This window comes from Galleria mellonella, unplaced genomic scaffold (assembly GCF_026898425.1).
Source record: "Galleria mellonella isolate WM207_F2 unplaced genomic scaffold, CSIRO_AGI_GalMel_v1 utg146, whole genome shotgun sequence".
In the NCBI taxonomy this organism is placed as follows: domain Eukaryota; kingdom Metazoa; phylum Arthropoda; class Insecta; order Lepidoptera; family Pyralidae; genus Galleria; species Galleria mellonella.
Genome location: NW_026441999.1, coordinates 623,334 through 645,819, shown reverse-complemented (window position 1 = coordinate 645,819; position 22,486 = coordinate 623,334). Strand labels below are relative to the sequence as shown.

Sequence of the window (22,486 nt, the reverse complement as noted above, 5' to 3'; positions counted from 1 at the left end):
GACATCCATAGGAAAGGAAGGCGTCGCCTATTCTATGCTGGGACCGTACAACTACAAATATAAAAACAATATATGTAAAATAAAAGCTTACAGAATAGAGACAAATTGGTGTCACTACTATGTCAGCTTATAAAGGCTATCATTTATCACTGATTCTCCGCTAACATATACCGATAATGGAATGATACCGCGCAGGCGGGGTATCATTCCATTATCACCCATTAAAAAAAAACTAAATCTTAATTCAGTTCTTGTATGGGTATTTTGATAATCACATAGTGTATTATAAATAGTATATAAAAATAATTATATTTTTGTACATAGGAGATATTCCTTCCTATAATTTCATTCTAACACTGTTTCTTACATGACTATCTGTATGTTTCTTCAATGATTGTTTATACACTGTCTTGTAGCTACATTTATCACAATACAGCATGTGTTTCTCAGGATTATGTTTTAATTGATGACTCCTCAATGCTGATTTTGCTGAACAACTGTAAACGCAACCAGTGAACTCGCAAACATACGGTTTATCATTTCTATGTAATCTTTCATGGATTTTCAAATTTGGTAAATAATTTGTTGCGTAATCACAGTGGCCACATTTTATGCTTTTCTCAACTGAGTGCGTACTTTTGTGTTGCTTGAAATGTGATAGTTTTAAAGTCCTATAGCCGCACGTGTCACAGGAGTAGAACTTAGTATTTGGAATATTATGTTTGTATAGTAAATGTTGTAACATTTGATGCTTATCGTCGAACATCGCTTTGCAGAACTGGCATGATGACTCTAAATCCTTTATATCATGGTCTTTAACATGATCTTCCAAGTTATTTAATGACTGAAATCTCTTTTTACAGATGTGACATTTTATTTTACTGTTCCTCTTGTTATTTGCTATTATATTTTTTAAGTTTTCAGCATCTTTGGCATGTTTAATTTTAGTATGATGTCGTAGTGTTTGAACGGTGGAGTATGACAGCTCGCAAAATCTGCACAAGTATCTGCCAAATTCATCAATATTTTTGTACCAGGTAGCAGCGTTTTTTGATGTTTCCTGAGAAATAATACAATAATGCGATTAATTAAAAATTTAAAGTGCTCACTCAGTAACTTATATGTAAAATTTTATATTTACATGACTATAAGATTCACACTTGACTTTACAATGACTGTTTGTCTTTTCCCCGGTAAGTAATTCATTCTGGAAAAAACATGGGGTATTTATGACCTTTTATATATATATATATATATATATATATATATATATATATATATATATATATATATATATATATATATATATATATATATATATATATATATATATATATATATACAATAGAACGTCCGCACTTGAAAAACTCAAAATTAAAATTCATACATACATAATATTTGGGAAGAAAAACATATGCTACATTTTATATCAGCCAATTTATTCTGATCACATGAACAAAGATGTGAATAATAATTATTTTATTTATATTTTTTTTACTGAGGTTTTCATTAATGAGAGTGGTGCGTCACTTGACCAGCGTGGTGATTAAAGGCGTACTTAAGGGGGGAGGGGGGTAGGTGAGGCTTGGTCATGCCAGTACCCTAATGCATCTTTTAATTCTGCACAAAAATATCTGAGCATGTACAATATGCTTTTAATTTTAAATACGTTTCAATGGGGAGATTTTACACTCTAAAGAATATTTTAGTTTTTATATTAAGAAATAAATACATAATATTTATTATGCAATGCGGGACTTTTTGCATATTACTAAAAATATAAATCTAATATAATCTAATATAATTATAAAAAATATAAAGATAAAAGGTAAATCGAGATAAGTACATACTTTCTCTTCTACACTGGATATTGAAATATTGTCTTCAGAGTTTACTATTTGTAAATTTAGTTTTGCATTTTTAAAACATCTGTCGCTTAAGGGGTCCCGTTCGAAAGACTCATTGTATTCTATCTTTATTTCCAACTCTTCGGAGTCGCTACTCATTTAAATTAAACATGTAAAACAATGATTAACCCGAATATAGGTAGCAATTAGTAAAACCAAAACAATAAATAAATCAGCTGATTGTGTGACATTAACTGACATTTGACGGTAAAGTTCATTCACCCGATGTTCTGTGTCTAAAAATCCATTTACAACAATTTGAAAGATTTTAGTTTAGAATCTAGTGTATAAATTAGACTGATATCTATATATTAACATAATTAAAATACTAAATATTCATATAAGTTTGCTGGTATTGAGATTTGTAATAGTAAAATAAATCTCGCTTCATTATCTGTGGATTATACCCTCGCCTCCGCGCATCCCGTACCCATTCTCAATCCTATTCGTTCACGGCTTGTTTCGCTTTCATTCGTTCAATCAGTCTGCTCGCGACCGTCGTGATAAGTGGTATACTCTTTTGTTCTCCGCGTAACGCGTTTCGGTGTGATTTGTGTTTTGTTTAGTGGTGCACGATGGCTTACAACGGTAGTGGTGGCAAAAGACTGTGTACGGCGACCGACATCGACGTTGAACGGGTGAGTATTACAATATCCATCGCGATCGTCCCAAATCTGAAGTTCTGAACAGACGTAGACCCGACGAAAATGGCCGTGTTTTGTCCAATTCCTTTACGTGTTTCGTATCGTAATCACAAAATATTCTTTTAAACGTTTCTCTGTAATTGTGTCAAAACTAATATTAAGTCGTTTTGATAACAAATCATTGTTGCTCGCTACATCTGTTGTCATTTCCACGTTTCTATGTTATTTTGTCAGTTTTGAGGTTACATTTTGTTGACATGCAAAAAGATTTTTGTGCTTCGTTATTCCTTTATCTTGGTATGCTTTTTCGTATAATTTTCGACTGCGGCAACATGTGTTCACCAAAATAGTATACCCTAGGTAGCGTGTGGCCAGACGCTGTCAATTATTGTGATTGACAATTTGACATCGCTCGGTCGTTAGGGATACGCGGGAAACCCGATGTTTTCTAGGTCGTGGACTTGCACCTTCCCGCTTTTAATGTGGAATATTGTCTAGTTTCTATTCACAAAAATTTCACAAATAATTTTACTCCGTTATTGTTTTTTTTTTTTTACGTGGCACAACGTCAAAATTTTATGTAGTGAAAGAACTTTTTTTTTCTGATTTTATTGGCTTGGAAACAAAATCTTTATGCCAACTCTTAATTTGAAATCGTCTTAAAAATTTGAGGATGACATACAAAAAAAAAAAATTCGTGCAACAAAATACAAGTGTTTTTCTAAACATGAAAATACTTATTTGCGATTTTTACAATAAATTAATAAAAAAAAAATGTTTATTAATAAGCTTAAAACATCTATACCTAATTTTCATAAAAAAAATATGTGTTGGAAATATAATATTTTTATTAGATAGGTACAATATTTACTATCAGTTAGCAATAGATAGTGATAACATTAAATAATATATGTAATGCATTTATCTTAAAAAAAAAAAGAAAGAAGAAAGAAAATTTTAAAAAAAAGTTAGAACAAAAGATATTTTTTATTCAAGTAAAAACATCTATTTTAGTATTTTTATTATGAATTTATTACCCATTTCAAAATGTAATTTCAGCTGAAAAGAATGTGCAAGAAACTCAGCTTTAAAAAGTTTAGAAAATTTAAATCTGTAAAATATTAATACAAACTACCAAGTTGTTTATGTCTAGACAAATTTTATAGCTATAAAAAAAAACACAAAAAACAGAACCATACTCAACATAAGTCCTTTAGGTTAGCCAGGCATTGCTCAAGTTTTATAAAAGTAAATACATAAATATTATGTTTTTTTAATACCACTAAGGTGGCAAGCATATACCTGATGGTAAGCGGTTGTACCATAAAAAAAACAACTTTAATCTTTTTAAAACTGCTATGGGTCTATGACTTTACTCCCAGTTTTAATTCAAAAAGTTATCAAACTCTATTTATAAATTGTTTAAAATATTTTGTGTAATATATGTACAAAAATTACAATTGAAATAAAAACCTCTTTTTTTAAAGCTGGGTGAAAGTATCAATAAATTTATTAAAATCACCATAAAGTGATAGGAGTAAGAATTCAGTGTATTGCCATTACCATTTCATGCTCAGAATATTATAACAGGTGATTAAGAAAACAATGGAATATACTAATTTAATGGAAGGAATTTTCATTATTTTTATTGTATTATGTTTTGTCCCATCAATATTAATGCATCTATAAAAATCTCTGTTAACTCTATGATAGACTAATTAGAAATGTCTTGATGTGTCAAAAACACAATATTCTCTCTATTTTTATTTATATTGTGTATTTATGCATTAATGATAATTAAAAAAAATATTAAAAATAAACACAATACCAAGTGCCTGGTCAGCATAACCATTCAATCTTGTCCTCAACAGTGGAATGTTAATGGGTTTTTACATAATAAAGTTACATAAAAAGCAAACCTATAAAACACAATGCAGAGTGTTCTTTATTTAGTAGTATTAATTTTTAGAGTGACTGCCTTCGGAACCCATTAGTTCCGCTAAATGTAGTTTTACTGATGTATTTAAAAATATAAAACTTTGCTCTTTGACATTATCTACAGCTGTTGCAACTAATCTTGATCAAAGCATTATAGAGACAATTCTAAACAAATTTAGTACAGAGTATAAACTTTCAGAGACAATAGGCGTAGCAGTTTTCTTTTTTTATTCACTAGCAGGCATAAACATTCTTTGGGGACAGTGAAGACATGATTAATGATCATGCAAAGGTTAATGGTGTACAAATTAATTTGGTTTATAGTTGACAAGTGTCTCTCTTGATGATTTGTTTTGCAATATGTTAATTCTAAACTACTTTGATGGTAGTTTGACCCTAATAACAAAATTGTCTCCTAATTGATTTGTGACTTTTATTACCTTATAATTTCAATGTACTTTGATGATAATGTGCATGCTAAGAATATTTACTAATTCTGTCAAAGAAAAACAGATCATAGTTTTGTATATGACTAAAGTGGTATTTAATTATTTGTTTAATCTGGTATTTATATTAAACATACAAATATATTACATAAACAAACAAACGTATTATATAAACATTTTGGGGCAGACAGTAATTACAGACTTGGATAATAATAATTTTGCTTTGATTAGGTTTGATATATATATATATCCTACATTCTTCACGACTCTGGAACGCGCTTCCTGATGCCATTAAGAGACTACCGACTAAACCATCTTTCAAAAAAAGCGTTAACGCACACTTTTTATTTTTATCCGAGCAGTAAGTACTTTATATTATTCTCAATTTCGTGTATAATATAGTATATGTCATATATGTGTAAGTATATTTGTTATTTATATATATTTATTCGTTTATATATGTAATTCTAGTATGTCAATCTAATCTAATCTAGTATATCAATAATTAGTAGTACCGCATTCGAGTATTCTGACACTTCCCTATGGTTGACTGGGAGAGAATGCTTTTAGCATTAAGTCCGCCATGTACACATATTTGTACTAATGAATAAATAAATAAATAAAGCTTGCTCTACCAACCTTTGGGAAAACATGTTGTGGTACAAACAAAAGTGTGAATGTACTAACCTTTTTGAAAAATAAATATTTGCATAATTAATATAGGTACTGAAGTACTTATCAATTAACAGATGCACACTGAAACAACTCAATTTAATTTGATTTGAAGACCATCTTATGTCGCCTTAGTATAAAACTTCTAGTTTTACACTCAGAGCAAGTAATAACTACGTTATTTAAGAATCGACACTACACTTATATTGACGAAACTACAAAATAAATTTATGCAACTATGTAGAAGTGTCAACACAATAAAATAAATGAATCTTCATAGTATTCTACAATTTTTTGTAATATACCTCTGTCCATAATATTGAATTTGCATTTTTTAATTATAACTCATATTCTAAAATACAAAATTTTTAAAAATCTATGAATATAATCTAAGATTGTGGATACATAGATAATATAAAAAAATTTTTTGTTCGAAGTGACGTCGACTTAGTCAATTCCGACATGCGACTTATTTTGTGTTACAGATTAGGTAAGAAGACAGATATTTTTCCCGCCATCTCGCGACCCAGAATCGTTCACTATTCCCGCCTTTTTATTGATCTGCTGTGACACTTTGGGTTAATACTATTCATGAGAGCACAAGTAGCATATACGATATTGTTACTCAGAGCACGCACACATTGGCCACTGATGTAACGGAGACAGCTTTTTTTTTTTTTTATAGAAGGGTTAAGTTTGTTGAGTGATAATCATACTCATACAGGTTTTTATATGTTTACTATCTATGGCATCTACGTTCGGCACTATTAACCTATTGGATAAATTATTTTAGTATAGTACTAAATACGTTATTACTGTTATAAGTGGCATATTGCACTAGTCCCTTGCTGAATAAAATATATAAACAAAACACATTAAATTAATCAAAATGAAAATACTAAAGAAACTATTCACGTATTTGTTTTCGAAATTGTTCGATAATGAATATACGAATAAAATTGAACTAAATAATTACAATTCAGTAAAAAGAATCATTTTAATTATTTTGGAAAAAACCATAACTTCAATCGTCACAAAATTATTATGGCACCCAACTCTGTCTATTTAGATTATAGAGTGTCTCCATATAGATGCTTCGAGAAAAGCGGCTTAAGTTTTTTATACAATTTTGCGTAATAAACAGTTATGAGCGATTCCTTTACAACTTCTATATTTGTTTTATAATTTCTGCATGTTTTTAATACGTAAACCCTCATTTTGACTGTTAAATAATACGTCAAGGTACATTTTATGCGTAAGTATAAAGAACACTGATAAAAAAAAACTAGTCAGCTAATTTGACATTTAGCTGACAAAAACTGAATCTGTTTTTGGGACTCGTTGCTCTATCTATACAATTTAAACCTGTCTAATAAAAATAGAATTACCAAAATCTGACCCTGAATTTCAAAAATATCGTATAAGGAATAAGGATGTCTCCGCCTATCTGCTATGTATCAACTTCATTCACCATAGTTAGGTTTTTCTGTTAAATGTAAAATAAAAAAAGGTGAATTATAAAGCTTTGTCGTTTAAAATATACATATATGATCCCTTGTACTTAATTTGACAGTGTAATATCGCAGTAAATACAATTAGAGCCTCCACATACAATTTAAATGTTATACAAACCTACGCAGTATTAAACCGCAAGCCGTCCATAACAAGGCATTAGGCTGTATACCGTATCGTCTTGGAAATATCGACTTAACGGTCTGATGACAAAACCTTAAAATAAACCACCACCTACCTGCCTTAGATAGGTACACATACAGCACTGTACTACACATATAACTTGACATTTGTACAATTTTATTGAGCAGTATTATTATGAATATGAAAGTATATATATATATATATATATATATATATATATATATATATATATATATATATATATATATATAGGCTACTGTTTATTCCGGTCAGTAATTTTTTTTTCTAAAATTTAGTAAATAAATGCATGTATGTATAAGCCGTTAATTGTCTAATGCTGAACATAGCCTTCCGCATGGCGCGTTTGGTTTTGGTTTAAAAAAAAATAAAAGTCAGTTTATTTGCCTGAATGTTGACACGTTTTTGATACACAATGATACTTGCCACTATTCAAGGAGCCATTTTTTTGTGAAGCCAATATCTTAAATTCTAATTCTTGTGAATATTTTGAGTTAGCAACCCGGTAACGGTCGTATCCACGGCAACTCTACCATTTATCGGATTCGTAATTAGCGCTGCAATTTAATTTCAATTCGCCGTCCAGATGTGCGCATCAATTTGTGGTGGAACTCGGCGTAACCATCTGTTACCGTAATGAATGTTACCCTAACTTGTTTGCGCTTCTTACAATCCGAGGTAGGATATCTGGAGTGTTCAAATGTGGCCGACTTATCATGAGATAATTTTTTACCTAAGCTCTTAAAAATACAGTGTCTTAATGTTAATTTTTCGCCAAAAATTTAATCCAATTTTTATCCATGTGTTCACGAATAGGGTTACCATAATATACATTTATTACTCGGTATTTGGAAGAAATTAGATTGGAAGGTGAAGTTGAAAAATAAAAATAATACATAATTCTTACGAATATATTTCAAAAAACAAGATTCAAATAGTAAATGCTTATTTTTGCTGAATACTTTGATTTATATCCAAATATAGACTTATATGTTTTCGTTTTAAAATCATTGTAAATTGCCACAATTTTAATTAATTTGTAATCTTTACATACATATGTATATTTATATCAGAATAAAATAGTTCCCAATTCAAATTGAAAACATCAATAAGGTTTAGGAAGTTTTTAATACGGATACTAGCAAGACTAAAAAAAATGGCGCGTTATGTCTTGATAAAAAAAAATGTTTAAAAATTTTGTCAGCCAAATGTGAATGTAGTTGACTAAAAGTTGGCCTATTCCTGATATTCGATACTCTATCTATATAATCTAAGGTTTTTACCAATGACTTAGTCTGCGTAAACTATCTACTATAACAATATGTTGTTAGTTTTGTACTGCCATCTATTGTCGAGTAGTTAACACTACTTGACAATAAATGATTTTGAATAAAATTCTTTGTATCCCTTTGAAGTTAGTGATTGATAGCTATTAGTAAAAAGGGACCTAAATCGTATACCTTCGTACCTTGTAATTTCACTGTCATATCCTAAATAAAATCAGGTCAGTTGGGCCATAGCCTATTCACCGGTAACCACGACGATTCCAAACACCGCGTGGTGGTCGACCTGACTGTGACCTGCAAACAATAGAACCGCATATTCCAGTCACAATTCGCTCCAGAACAATGCTATTTCCTGCCACCTACGGATTTTTGCTTCAGATCGACGGAAATAATCTTAGGTGTCTACAAATAGGTTTGTGGGTCAAACTAGATATCTTGATGGCTTGAAACTTAATGGAATTGAATTTCCACTTCAATTACAAACAACTATTGCGGACTACTACGATTCGTAGAATATTAAATAAAGTCTAAAGCAAATGTATACATATAAATAGCATACCAGAGGGAGACTTTGTACAAAAGTCGATTGCTGTCCTATTCGTGTTTTAACTGTGAAGCAGTTGTGTTTGCATGGCTGTGTTTCGGTTTGAAGGGTGGGATATGGCGTGAATTTACTGGGTACAGAGGATTAACACCTGAGTCCTCAGGAATGGCAACACATGGGAGTATCATGGGCGAAACAGTATACTCTGTTATGCCCATGGTACTGCTCATGTCTATAGGCGACGGTTACCACTTTCCATCAGGTGGGCCGTCAGCTTGTTTGCTATTCTAAGTTGTATAAAAAAAAATACATTCTTACTAATATCATACATGTGAAAATGAGTTTGTTTGTTACTTTATATCGTCTTAACGGCTTAACCAATCACTATAAAATTTGGTATACAATAACTACTGCCCGTAGTCTCGGCATAGAATGGGTCAATCCTTCTTTATCCGTGGATAGAGTAAGAGGCGTATTAAAACACCACCAAAGCCTAATTGCGGTTGCCAACCAGCCTGCCAAGCGTGGAAACAACTGGTAAAACCCCCCTTATGGAGATGCCACGTTCAGCAGTGGATAGTTAATCGTTGATACAATAAAAGATACATGGATATGTTTTTTTTTTTTTTATGTGTGAAAATGGTATGGTAACCCCGCCTGCGCTAACGGGATACGCTGGCGGAGCACCAGTGAAGGGTGATAGATGAGAATGAAAACAGGCCAGTTAGCCCATCATGATGAATTCATCAGGAATTAACCATGATAGTTTCCAGGGGGAACCGCGAAAAGGTCGACCTAGTTGGGTATATTGCTAGCAATAGGATTCTCAGTCTCTATTACTAACAATCCCTTTCCCCCAACATGGATATGTTGGGAAGTATTTGATACAAGGCCAAACAGTAACATACCATTAGTAGAACTAACGGCGGTTCCCCGATAGAGATACGAAACAGATGGATCGAGTGAGGTGAGTTAGGAAATAGCCCTCTAATAATATTGTGGGCGTTGATTTGTATCTAATGTATGTATGAAGGGTACGATTTGTTATAATGGATGATAATGAATGAATGAATGAATGAGTATACTTTATTTGCATTATACAATATAGGAAATAAACAAGACAATTTACAAACACAACGATACAATTGTATAAGTACAGTGAGGCGGTCTTATTGCTGAGAGCAATCTTTTCAAGACAACCTTAAGGTAATGGACTAATTGTTGTACAAGTAGGTATGATAGTGCTGTATAATTATAAAAGCATCTTTTGCAAATTAAAAATATATAAAAATTATATACATATATAACACCAAATAACCGTTACGGAATCGGATAATGGTATGGTAACCCTGCTTGTAGTGACGGTATACGCTGGCGGGGCACCAGTGAGAGATGATAGGTGAGGATGAAAAGGCAGGTCAGTTAGCCTATCGTAAAGAATGCACCTGGAATTGAGTCTGATAGTTTCCAAGGGGTACCAAGGGAGGGCGACCTGGCAGGGTATATTGCTAGCAATGGGACTGATAGTTCGCATTACTAAAAATACGAGAGTTATTCAAATTTTTAAACAAATTAAATACAATTAACTTTATTTTGTTTGAAAAGTGGTAAAATGGATGGTAAATAGTATTTAATTATTCAAGTCCTTTATTGTAATTATTATGTACTTTATGACAAAGCCGCGGTACACATCTAGTATTCTAAAATTTGTAAAAATATATCTTACATATTCCCGTCTACGACCGGACTCGAATGAAATTTGATATAAAAATGAATCGTAGATTAGCCAGGACAGTTTATCCTAATTAACGTTGACCAAATCCGTATGAAACAACATATCTTAATATATTAAAATCCCGTGTCACAATGTACGTTAATACTAATCCTTGAAACCGCTCAACCGATTTTAATGAAATTGCGTAAATGTGTTACAACATATATGTATGTCCACTGACTTCATATATGGACTACATATATTTAAGGATTATTCTGTAGATTCTGTAGACGCTTTTTATTTTCTTTGTTTTTTGTTTGTTTGTTCTTGTTTTGTGTTGTTGAGTAGCATATCTTTTTAAATAAATGATTTTTTTTCTTTCGTCAGATTATGAAATATGCTTGTTTATATTTTGACAGACAAAAATGAGCACACTAGATGGCGGTAGTGGACGTGATAACGTTTGCCAGTTAGCTAATAATTACTAATAAATCCCCAACTGCAGTTACCAAGTAAGACAACGCAAGTGAGCCCGTCATACTCATCTGTCAGCGCGGTGGACACCGATCATCTGACATTCCGAGTGATTCACTCGCACTCCATGCCAAGAGGCGTGTTCGCTGTACCACCGGCCAAACGATGCCGTGACCCGATTGGTCAGCACTGACGCCAGAGTTCGCCAGTTACGCCCTTTCACCGCTCGACCGTTGCCACTAGTGATGTGCCGCGTACCGTTAAAAATTGGTAATATGGATACGAACACTAATCATGTCTAGATCCGTGAATTCTTTAGTACTCAGGAATGGTAACGCTTGATATTTAAATATATGTATAATTTTTACAATACAAATTTGGCAAGTGTGTGATTCTAAAAAGTTTAAATTGAATGGAATATAATAGTACTAACGTTTACCGGCGACTACATTCTCGTGACTGGTATATATTCATTGCCCGGGATAAAAAGTAGCTTGTATCCTTCTCTACCGCATGTAGTACATAAATACCAAATTTCATAGATAGATAGATAGATACCATTTATTGTTTCCTTCATAAACCTTTTTTTCCGGTGATTGTCATAAGAGGCGATTAAAAAAACTTAATGGTAGAGGGATGAGCAACAGCATCATTCTTGAAACATTAACAAGGCCTAACTGAGGTTGCCAACCCGCCCGCCAAGCGTGGTAACTATCTACTAGAAAAACTCCCCAAGGTCTATGTTCAACAGTGGACAATAGGGCTGATATCATCAATAAAGAGTATGTATCTGCGTAACGTAAAAGGTCCTTCATAAAAACAACTACAGATTCATATTTGTATTCCCACGGATATCCGCGGATACGGGTACGTATTTCAATATCGGGCACATCACTAGTTGTTGCGTTACATTTTGGAAATATTTGGCATACTCCATCTATGAGTGAGCCCGTACTCCAACAATGGGGAGTACCGTCGGTGATGCACGCATTATTTTCGTCTCTTGGCGGTATCGTGGCCACGTCATACGTGTTTATGGTTATTTGTTGCCCGATCGTAATGTCTCTATTCCCGAGACGTGTTACGTTTAAGTTGATAGAAAAATAAAAAAATAGAAATAGAGTAGAAAGAATGCTGGATGAATGACGACACGAATATTGGTAGACTAGTCTCTACGCGTGACTTTGTCCGCGCGACCAAAACATATTGAAGAGTAATCGAATAATAATTCTTATTTTAAAATTAAAATTTATAATATATTCCTTAGTAATATATCGAGGAATAAACGTCGCAGCAGTTGATTTGTGGCTGTACCCTACTTATACATAAACGATACATCTTTGGAAAATACACTTTATATCCTGAGGAGAAAAAAAACATCATTGCAAAGAATATTTTAAAAAATCCTATCACTGATAGTAATTAGCAGCGAACTTTAAAAAAGGCGAGCACAAAAGATCATGCAGTGGGCGCAGTGTCACAGGTTTTTCTGTCTGAAAAGAGCCCGTCTTTCAATAATAATAAAATACTATTTTTTTTTTTTAATGCGTGATAATGGGATGGTAACCCCACCTGCGCTATCGGTATACACCGGCGGGGCACCAGTGAAGTATGATAGGTGAGGATGAAGTAGGTCAGTTAGCCCATCGTGACAAATTTAACAAGATTTGTTCACGATGATTTTCAGGGGAAATAAAAATACTAATATTATTAACGTGAAAGTCAGTTTATTTGTTACCTATTTTAGCGTTTTAGTAACTCAGCCGATCATCACGAAGTTTTGCATACACGTAGCTCTTTTTGAAATAGAGAAGGTTACATTTTTTATTTTTTATTATGCAACTTAGAATGGCAAACAAGCTGACGGCCCACCTGACGGAAAGTGGTAACCGTCGCCTATAGACATGAGCTGTACCATGGACATAACAGAGTATACTGTTTCGCCCATGATACTCCCCATGCGTTGCCATCCCTGAGGACTTAGGTGTTATTCCTCTGTACTCTGTAAATTCACTGGATCCCCGGAATATTGAGCTTGTACTTAATATTATCCCAGTCACGTGGACATAGTCATAGGTAAAAATTCATTATTGAATGTAGCTAAAGTCATACATAAAGGTAATCAAGTAAATGTACTTGAAGATTGTGTCCTATAAAAAATCCGACTTCAACTGTGATAAAACCAGTTATTTTGGTAATTTAAACTAATGGACCGATTTTGAAAAAATTTCTATGGGATCAATCTGTAAATATTATATATATCCTTTCAGACAAAAAAGTATTTTCCAAATCGGTTTCGATCAGTGTTTCCCAACCTTTTTTGTGCCATGCCGCACTAGAACATTTCTAAAATGTTTATGCCCCGACAAAGTTTACTTGACGACTCTAATCGCCCAGTTGATATTTTGGTAATATCAAACGAAATTATACCTAATAAGTAAATATTCACAGCATTTTTTTTAATTTACTTTTTTTATTAAATTTGTACTGATATTTACTCGTAGCATTGCATTTAAATGGTTCGGAACGAGAGGTTTAAAATCTCTTCGAGTCCATTTTTTAATTGCACCCCTCCTTTAACTGTTAAATTGTCCCCCTGTGGTGCGTGGGCCCAATGTTGGGAAACACCGGTTTAGAACGAACGAAGTTATGAGGGAACAAACTTAATAAGAGAGCCGAATTGCAAACCTTGTTTTTGAAGTTGGTTGAATATTAGTGTAATCCATAGGTAATTCCTTCACGTGTTGATCAGGTAAACGTCTGTCCACACTCATCATAATTACGCTCGCGCGCACTGCTCGGTAACTCACGAAACTAAATATTTGGAAAAAACTTACGTTTTTTGCTCATATAAATTTCGTAATCCGGCGAGGTGAGCCTTTCTGTTTGTTTTATTTTTATAACTACTTATAGCTGTTAAAATATATTTCCGAAGGTCACATTCCAATTTTATAAAGTAAGTGGATGTTCCGAATTCAAATCTTCGCAAGCTTCGAACGAACCAACTTCGAACTGAGAGATTGGCTTGTCGAAAAGGGCTTCTATACTGTTGAAGAATTATTAAACTATAAATAATCTCTAATGTTGAATTTTATTAATGTAATAACAATTAGCAGTGACGTCATTATTATTGTTATAAATTAATATTACTTTGAAACATTATTCGTATTATTATATAGAAAACGCTATGTTCTCGAAATTAGAATAAAATATGACAAATTTGCAATGGAAATGACATAATTAATTGAAACTGGACGTGTGATTTTGTACATTATGAATAAATGATCTGTATTTATATTAAAAAGAAGGGGATTTTAATTCGGTTGTAATTTTTTACGTTTGTTACCTAATAACTCTGTCAGTTGTAAACTGACGGAGTCCGAAGTTTCGGACTCGTGTTTTCGTTCATACCTAATACGTCCCAGTAAATGGAGCTTAACATTTCGTTCGTCATAAATCCTAACATAAAAGTCCAAAAGAATAATATTTTAATATTTTCAATATTTTTAAACGGTAAGTATTATGTAATTTTAACATCAAATTTGTGTTTCGTTCGGCTTCGAAATTTCGGAAAACATTTCATGGTAGGCCCTCTGATTTGGAAAATTCTTTTTCTGTATGAAATAATATACTTACACATTGGTCCCATAGAAATTTTATCGAATTCAATCCAGTAGTTCAGTTTCCAAATCAAAACAATTGGTTTTGACACAATTGAAGTTGGTTATTTTTTATGGTACAGTATTTTATTGTTGTGGATCTGTTAGGATCTATTCATACATATAATCGTTTAGGTGTTAGGCACTTGGTTCTCTCTGCCTATACCGCAAGGAGCTTGCTATGTAGAGTTGCTAGGTAGGTTATACTCAATCAAAAATTAGGCTTGTGCTAAATACATATCAAATGTAATGAAACTCAAATGAAATCGAGTCTAAAATCGAATTATGTTTACGCCGGCTATAATCAAATTGCGAGATACGATTTATTCGTTCCTAGTACTTTGAAATACCGATATCTCTATATTTATCAAGATCGGCATAGCAGCCATATTTATGATACAAATATATCGCTCGAAGAGTCAATTTTTCTGAAGTAGTATGCTTGATTGATGTTTATTTAGCTTTACATAAATCTTATCTTATAAATATTAACAAATATTAGTTTATAGTAACATTCCGTGGTACAAAATTAATATATTTAACTGCAATTAACCTAGATATTAGCGGTACACATAATATATTCATCAGATAACGTAACATCAAAGGGGCTAATTGATTTTAGTAGCTTATGATGTCGAATTGGCTGTTAAGAGTGATATTTTGATTTCTTTTATACGACATTTTGATTGTTTTCTTTTTTTTTCTGTAGTTTTGTTGTGGCTATACCATCATTAGTACCACATAAAGTTTCTGTAAAAAGAGTTGTACCTCAGTTTCCCAATTTATAATATTATCTGATTGGTTTCTGATCTTTCTCTCGTATCAGTTTTTCGAATTAGCCGTCAAAAAAAAGTAATCAATTTATTTGATTGAAGTTATATGTGTTGGTTTTACTCATGTTTCAAACTGGGAGATGCCTGACTAGTTTTGAACTCAGTAGGAGCCCTTATTCATAAGTGGAGTTTCACAACTGTTGTAAGTATCATCTCGCGCCAAGCGCTCCTTGTCGCTTTTATTGTATTAAAATTATTTTCCGCACTTCGATGTTAATTTCCTTTTATATTTGTGAAATAGTCGTCTCTAAATGGATTTTAAGCAATAATTTTCTTTCAATAGGAGTACCTCAAGGTTTTATTTTCGGTCCCTATTTTCTAGTTTGTAATCTATGTAAATAAGTAAAATTGTAAACTCTCGGAAGCTTGTTACTTGATTTAAGGTCTACTCACCATCTACAAATGGTGGTCATTATGTCTGCAAAGTTTCTTTTTCTGTTAATCGTTTACCGTTGTTTGTACAACACGTGTGCATGTTAATATACAAATGATTGTTTAATTATTCTGGATTCAAATTGACGCCTAAGTCTCCCATCGGGCTTGGCTAACGAGGCAAGTGGACAATTTGTTCGCGCCCAAAAAGTTCCCTAGTCATCACAGTCGTAGTCCATGAATGCGTTTGTTTATTGTGAATATTTGGCCCCACTCGCACGTGGTCCAATCTCACTACATCAAAGCCGGTCCGAGCTCGGCGAGCGATAGTTTTGAGTGAAGCCAAAACCCGTGTCACTTTGCTATTTTTACTCTGCACGCTACACGTGAGTCATTAACCCTTCGCGGTTTTTGTTGCGATAACCAACACGATGCGTTCGTATTAAAACATGAGGTTTGTCATTAATTAATGTCGAGCACGACTGTAGTTTTTTTTACATCAATGATGTGGTCCATCCAATGATAAGCGGTTACCATAGCCTATAAGCGCCTGCAATACCAGGGGCATTATTTTTCAAAGCCGACTGCTAATTCCGTAGATGTTTAAATATGTGTAAACAACGCGAAAGTTTAAAATGAACTAGTTCTAGAGATTAGCGTGTTCAAACAAACAAACTTTTCTGCTTCATTATATTAGTACTCGTATATCTAGATACTCTTTATTGTTCCCGCCAAAAGATTACAGTAGTAAACTTTAGAACATAACAAAACTACAAGATCACACAAAGAAAACAGTGGCTGGCCTTATTGCTAAAAGTGATCTCTTGCAGGTAATCTTTGGATGGAGTACAGTAAATAGTAGTATTTTAATACTTAATTCCACTAAAAACAAACTTCAATGACAAACTTAGAACGACAAACGCTATCATTTGCAAACTATAGCAATTGGTTCAGAATTTACTATACAATATTGTAATATCAATAGAAAAAAAAAATACTGAAGATTTGAGAACGCAAAGATGCTATTTTTGAGGAGCAATATCCTGCTTGTCGCGGAGCAAAATCAAATTTTTATTTATACCACGAAGGTGGCAAAGGAAGATGGTAAACGGTTACTGTAGCCTATGGACGCCTGCAACACTAGGGATCTGATATACGCGTTGGCGACCCTGAAGAAACTTTACCCTTTTTGATAAAGCCCTTACTGTGGTATCTAGGAAAAACACAAGATGACTCCAAAATCAAATATTTCAAATCTATCTACGGAATCATCTTGCATTCTTGCAGTTCATTGACGTGTTTTAAAACAAAAATTATTGAAAAATTACTAGTCGATATTAAGTTTGTTTTATTTTTGCGGTAAAAAATTGACTTATTTTATCAGAAGAGTTTACTTCCGTATTGGTTCCATATCGTTATTATTTCCATCAAGATCGATCTTTTTTCGGTAATCATATTTGTTTGTAAAATATCCTGGTTCTTTATTATATATATATATATATATATATATATATATATATATATATATATATATATATATATATATATATATATATATATATATATATATATATATATATATATATATATATTAATTATATTATTTGTAAGTAAAAATTCCGTCTGTTGACTTGCTGTATTGTATATTTTTGTTTCTATTTCAACTTGAATTTCCATATAATCATGTAATAGTTTTTCAAAATTTTTATGTCTAGATTTTATTTCATACAGCTTTTGTTGGTTGTTTATGTCGCTGATGAATGTGTAATGGCGCGTGAGAATGCCTTTTAGTGCTGTGCGTTTATTAAACAATATTTAAAGATTATGTTCCAAAAAAGCGACTTTAATTGTGACACGACCGGTTATTTGGATCTAAAAACTAAACTACGGGACCCTTTTTAATATAATTTCTATATATATATATTCTTTATTGCGTTTGTAAATGCATTTATAAATGTGAGCAAGGGTGGACTTATCTCTGACAGAGATCTCTTCCAGTCAACCCAATACAGTTGGAAAACGTGTCGTTAGCTGCTGAGTGCTACAACTATTAACATTTAGAATTCTATGGGACCAATCTGTAAGCATATCCTTTTAGATAAAAAAAAATCCAAATAGGTTTAGAACTTACATGAGATTGAGGGTAATTATAAAATATAAAAGTGCAACCGAATTAAGGACCTACTAAAGTTAATTGAGAGTCGCAAATTATCTAACGGCGAGTTTAGCTGAAGTTATTGATTTGTTCAATCTAGTCCACTTTGTTGAATTCATTCCTGAATCTTCATTCTGTTGCTACAAAGATGTTACCAGAACTAGACACATCTGCTCGTAACGAGTGCAGCTTTAAACTCTCCGCCGTTTCGAACCGAGTCTTTTCAGTCGATGTTAATAGGAGCATAAAGTATTCAAAGGTCGTTGCATAGTTGATTTGGTGCATTTTGTCGGCATTGTTAAGGAATAACCGAGTGAGAACATGAGTATATTCTGTCGTTACAACATTTCTTCGGCGGGATGTCTTAAGAGGCGAGTAAACATAATTAATATACAGTATTAATTAACAGTACTGATCATACACCAGTATAAAAAATGAAAGCTTCGAAAAAAATATTTTTGTTGTTTTATATTTTACCAGAGGTAGACTTTGTACAAAAGTCGTTTGCTTGGGCACCTCTGTTTCATTCGTGTTTTTACCGTGAAGCAGTTGTGTTTACATGGCTGTTTCGGTTTGAAGGGTGGGATATGGCAGTGATTTTACTGGGTACAGAGGAATAATACCTAAGTCCTTAAAAATGGCAACGCATCGGGGTTGTCATGGGCGAAACAGTATACTCTGTTATGTCCATGGTACTGCTTACGTCTATAGGCGACGGTTACCACTTTCCGTCAGGTGGGCCGTCAGCTTGTTTGCCGTTCTAAGTTTGCATAAAAAATTAAAAAAGAAATGTGAACCTATTTTAATAAAATCTTCGGCTACATGGCTAACGTTTCCCTAATGATGCTAATGTTTTCAATTTCATCCTATATACCTTTTCCTGCCTACGCTGTAAGTGATCTGGTATGAAAATAATTAATGACTAGCTGCCTGCTCTGGCTTTGCAGAGATATACTAATAAAAAATCAGTAAGATCAAATCTTCCATTTTTTTTTTCCACCTTTTTGAGGGAATTATTGAAATGTTTTCTTTGATGCAATCCTTATCATGATAATTACAAACAACAAAACAACATTTAGCCAACAGTAAACAGCATTTAGTTTACATACATACATTCAGCAGTTTAGTTATGTTAGAGATAGATAATAAGTATGTGTGTGTGTGTGTGTGTGTGTGTGTGTGTGTGTGTGTGTATGTATGCGTGTGTGTGTGTGTGTGTGTATGCGTGCGTGCGTGCGTGCGTGCGTGCGTGCGTGCGTGCGTGCGTGCGTGCGTGCGTGCGTGCGTGCGTGCGTGCGTGCGTGTGTGTGCGCGTGTGCGCGTGTGCGCGTGTGCGTGTGCGTGTGCGTGTGCGTGTGCGTGTGCGTGTGCGTGTGCGTGTGCGTGTGCGTGTGCGTGTGCGTGTGCGTGTGCGTGTGCGTGTGCGTGTGCGTGTGCGTGTGCGTGTGCGTGTGCGTGTGCGTGTGCGTGTGCGTGTGCGTGTGCGTGTGCGTGTGTGTGTGCGTGTGGGTGTGCGTGTGCGTGTGCGTGTGTGTGTGTGTGTGTGTGTGTGTGTGTGTGTGTGTGTGTGTGTGTAAAGCAACTGATAGAAAATAGATGGGATGGGATGAATAGTTTAATGAGTTTTCTCTCACATATTAAAATACAAAGAGTAATAAATGTCAAATTAGATGTGAATAATAAATATGTATCATGCATTCAAATAACACGTTTATTGAAACGAGTGCTTCGTGTAGTTAGGGTTGTAACTATATTAAACATTTATTTATTACTAGCAGTTTCCCGTGGCTTCACCCGCGTGACCCGCGCTCAGTATAGAAAGTATACTATGTTTTTAGTTGGGATATAACCTTTAGTGGTTGAGTAACTTCAAAACAACTTTCGTATTTATAGTTCCTATAATTATTGTATTATTAAAAAAAATGTCGTATGTGTTCGTATTTACAGATGATGGTTACCACTTACTCGGTAGGCTACTCTACTCGTTTGTCCATTCATCATGTAGACCAGCGATTTCCAAAGTGAATACCGCGGAATCTAGGGGTCCGTAAAAAGTAATTAGGGTTCCGCGAAATTATTTATACAGTGAAACATTTTCATTATTGGCATTAAAAGTTAAAAGAAACTATAAAGTGTTATTACTTTTAAAATATTTCTAATAAAAGCTTTTTTTCTTATTTATATTACAGTGTTTTTGATTTGTAATGATTTGATATGGGGTTCCATAAAATAAAAGGTATTTGTTGGGCGTTCCGTTATCTTAAAAGTTTAGGAACCCCTGATGTAGACAACACTATCAAAATTTCATTGTAAGTATACATCGAGAAGTTCGCACATTTTACATTGCGATATTTTTAAAAGCACATGTCTTTCCTCTCTCGTCTCCTGGTCGTAAAACGTCCACTGTCACTTTAAAACGCATAACGTTTTGTGATGGCCGTTTTGATTTACTATCCTATCTCATAACACTCATATCCCATCTTACTAATATTATTAACGATTATTCCACTGCTTTCCTCGCGTATGTATTTACTAATATTATAAATGTGGGTGTTTGTTTGTTGCCTTATGGCGCCTTGTCACGTCAACTAGACTTCAAGAAGTTTTTTTTAAAGATAAATAATTTATTGGCATTAGTTACAGTACAATAGACATAAATGATAAAAAAAAACATACAGAAAATAAAATAAAATAATAAAAAAAAAAAACATTCTTATTACAAAAAGTTCGTTAACATCCGGACTAAAACTAGACTAATATACGTCGAGGTTTAAATATAGCTTACAGGTAATACATAGTATAAATGACCTTATTACAAAAGCCGAACTATCAAAGAATTATTTAATAACAGTGTTAGACCGTGGATCAGATGTTTCCACAGATTATATACAATAATCGTTCATTCATATAGGTCATCAATCAACTGTGCGTTTCGTTTCATCAGAAAACTGATATTTTTACAGATTTATTCTTACTTTGAAATAATGTTTATAAAATAGAAATATTTTTGTACATACATAAACTTTCCACCATTACTACCAAACGATTTAAATAATTCTGATTTATTTTTAACATTGTAATACATATTTTTTGCAAGTTCTAGTTATCATTATTATGTAATAATTGTATCGTGGAATGAAATATAAATTCGAATATTTTATAAAATCATTACGTAAACTAATTTATTGCTTAGATCTTATTATTTAGGTTAAAAATTTATAGATAATATTTTAAAGGCGAAAAAAAAAATATAAAAATAATATTTTTTGCTCTTAACGCAAGAGAGAATAAAAACTCAAAATTAAATTAAGAACAAATTTTAAACCACAGTAAAATTAGGCATTTAGAAGTTCTATCTTTAGACCATAGATGGTTCACAGTTTGATGATAAACTTCGTTTTGTAATAAGATAGTGTTTGGGATAGAGGCTACATTTTATCTCTGAATTAACACATAGCGGTTACCCGCACAAAATTACGAGAGAAGACTCATTGGCATGAAAATATTGTATTTGGTACATACTTATATTAAATTATACTCAAATCCATTCAACTGTTTTAGCACTGTTGAGTAACAAACATACAAACATTCTAAACCTACTAGGTGAATCCGGTATTCGGGTAAGTCGAAGGAACTATATTTTTAAGGAACTATCATTAACAGATAATTTTGTTAGTGCTCTGAATATTTTACAATTTGTTATTTATATATATTTATGCGTTTGTATATCTAATTTTAGTATGTATGTATATCAATAATTACTAGTACCGCATTTGAGTATTCTGACACTTCCCTATGGTTGACTGGGATAGAATGCTTTTAGCAATAAGTCCGCCATGTACACATATTTGTACTAATGAATAAATAAATAAATTATTAAAACAATTTGTAACAAACTGTAATTAGATTCTGTTAGGTACATTTAAAATTATGTTAAAAGATGACTAAATTCAATTTTAAGGTCTGAAAACGAATAAAAAGGTGATTTATGACATTTTTAACTGATTTTTTTTTCATTACATTGACTTTGTTAAAAAAAAAACCTGTTGATATGTCTGGGTTTTGGACTCTAAAATCCGGGGTATTCGCGCATCTTGTCCTGGTTGCCAAATTTTAGAGATGGCAACCCTGCATGCACCTAATAGAGTAGTTATATGTTATTCAGCAA

General features: G+C 32.9%; 2 protein-coding genes across 4 annotated transcripts in view; one reads left to right on the top strand and one right to left on the bottom strand.

Annotated features, from left to right (window-relative positions):
* Window positions 1-290: 290 nt before the first annotated feature.
* LOC113509307 (zinc finger protein 782-like) lies at window positions 291-2,103 on the bottom strand. Of its 2 annotated transcripts, XM_031908954.2 has the most exons (3): window positions 1,851-2,103; window positions 1,142-1,207; window positions 291-1,060 (listed from the first exon to the last, which is right to left on the bottom strand). In XM_031908954.2, exons 1-3 carry the CDS (start codon window positions 2,004-2,006, stop codon window positions 338-340), a joined length of 945 nt encoding a protein of 314 aa, XP_031764814.2. In that variant the 5' UTR covers window positions 2,007-2,103; the 3' UTR covers window positions 291-337. The 2 variants fall into 2 exon arrangements, with proteins under 2 accessions (XP_031764814.2, XP_026748423.2); XM_026892622.3 differs by lacking the exon at window positions 1,142-1,207 and having other exon boundaries at window positions 1,851-2,102.
* Window positions 2,104-2,374: 271 nt separating this feature from the next.
* LOC113513714 (heterogeneous nuclear ribonucleoprotein L) overlaps window positions 2,375-22,486 on the top strand; it is a 464,939-nt gene continuing 444,827 nt past the window's right edge. Inside the window, exon 1 of one of the 2 annotated variants that reach the window (XM_052891996.1) lies at window positions 2,375-2,545. In XM_052891996.1, the coding sequence (XP_052747956.1) occupies window positions 2,483-2,545 (63 nt within the window). In that variant the 5' untranslated portion in view covers window positions 2,375-2,482. The remainder of the gene's footprint in view (window positions 2,546-22,486) is intronic. The other variant, XM_052891997.1, reaches the window with a different exon arrangement.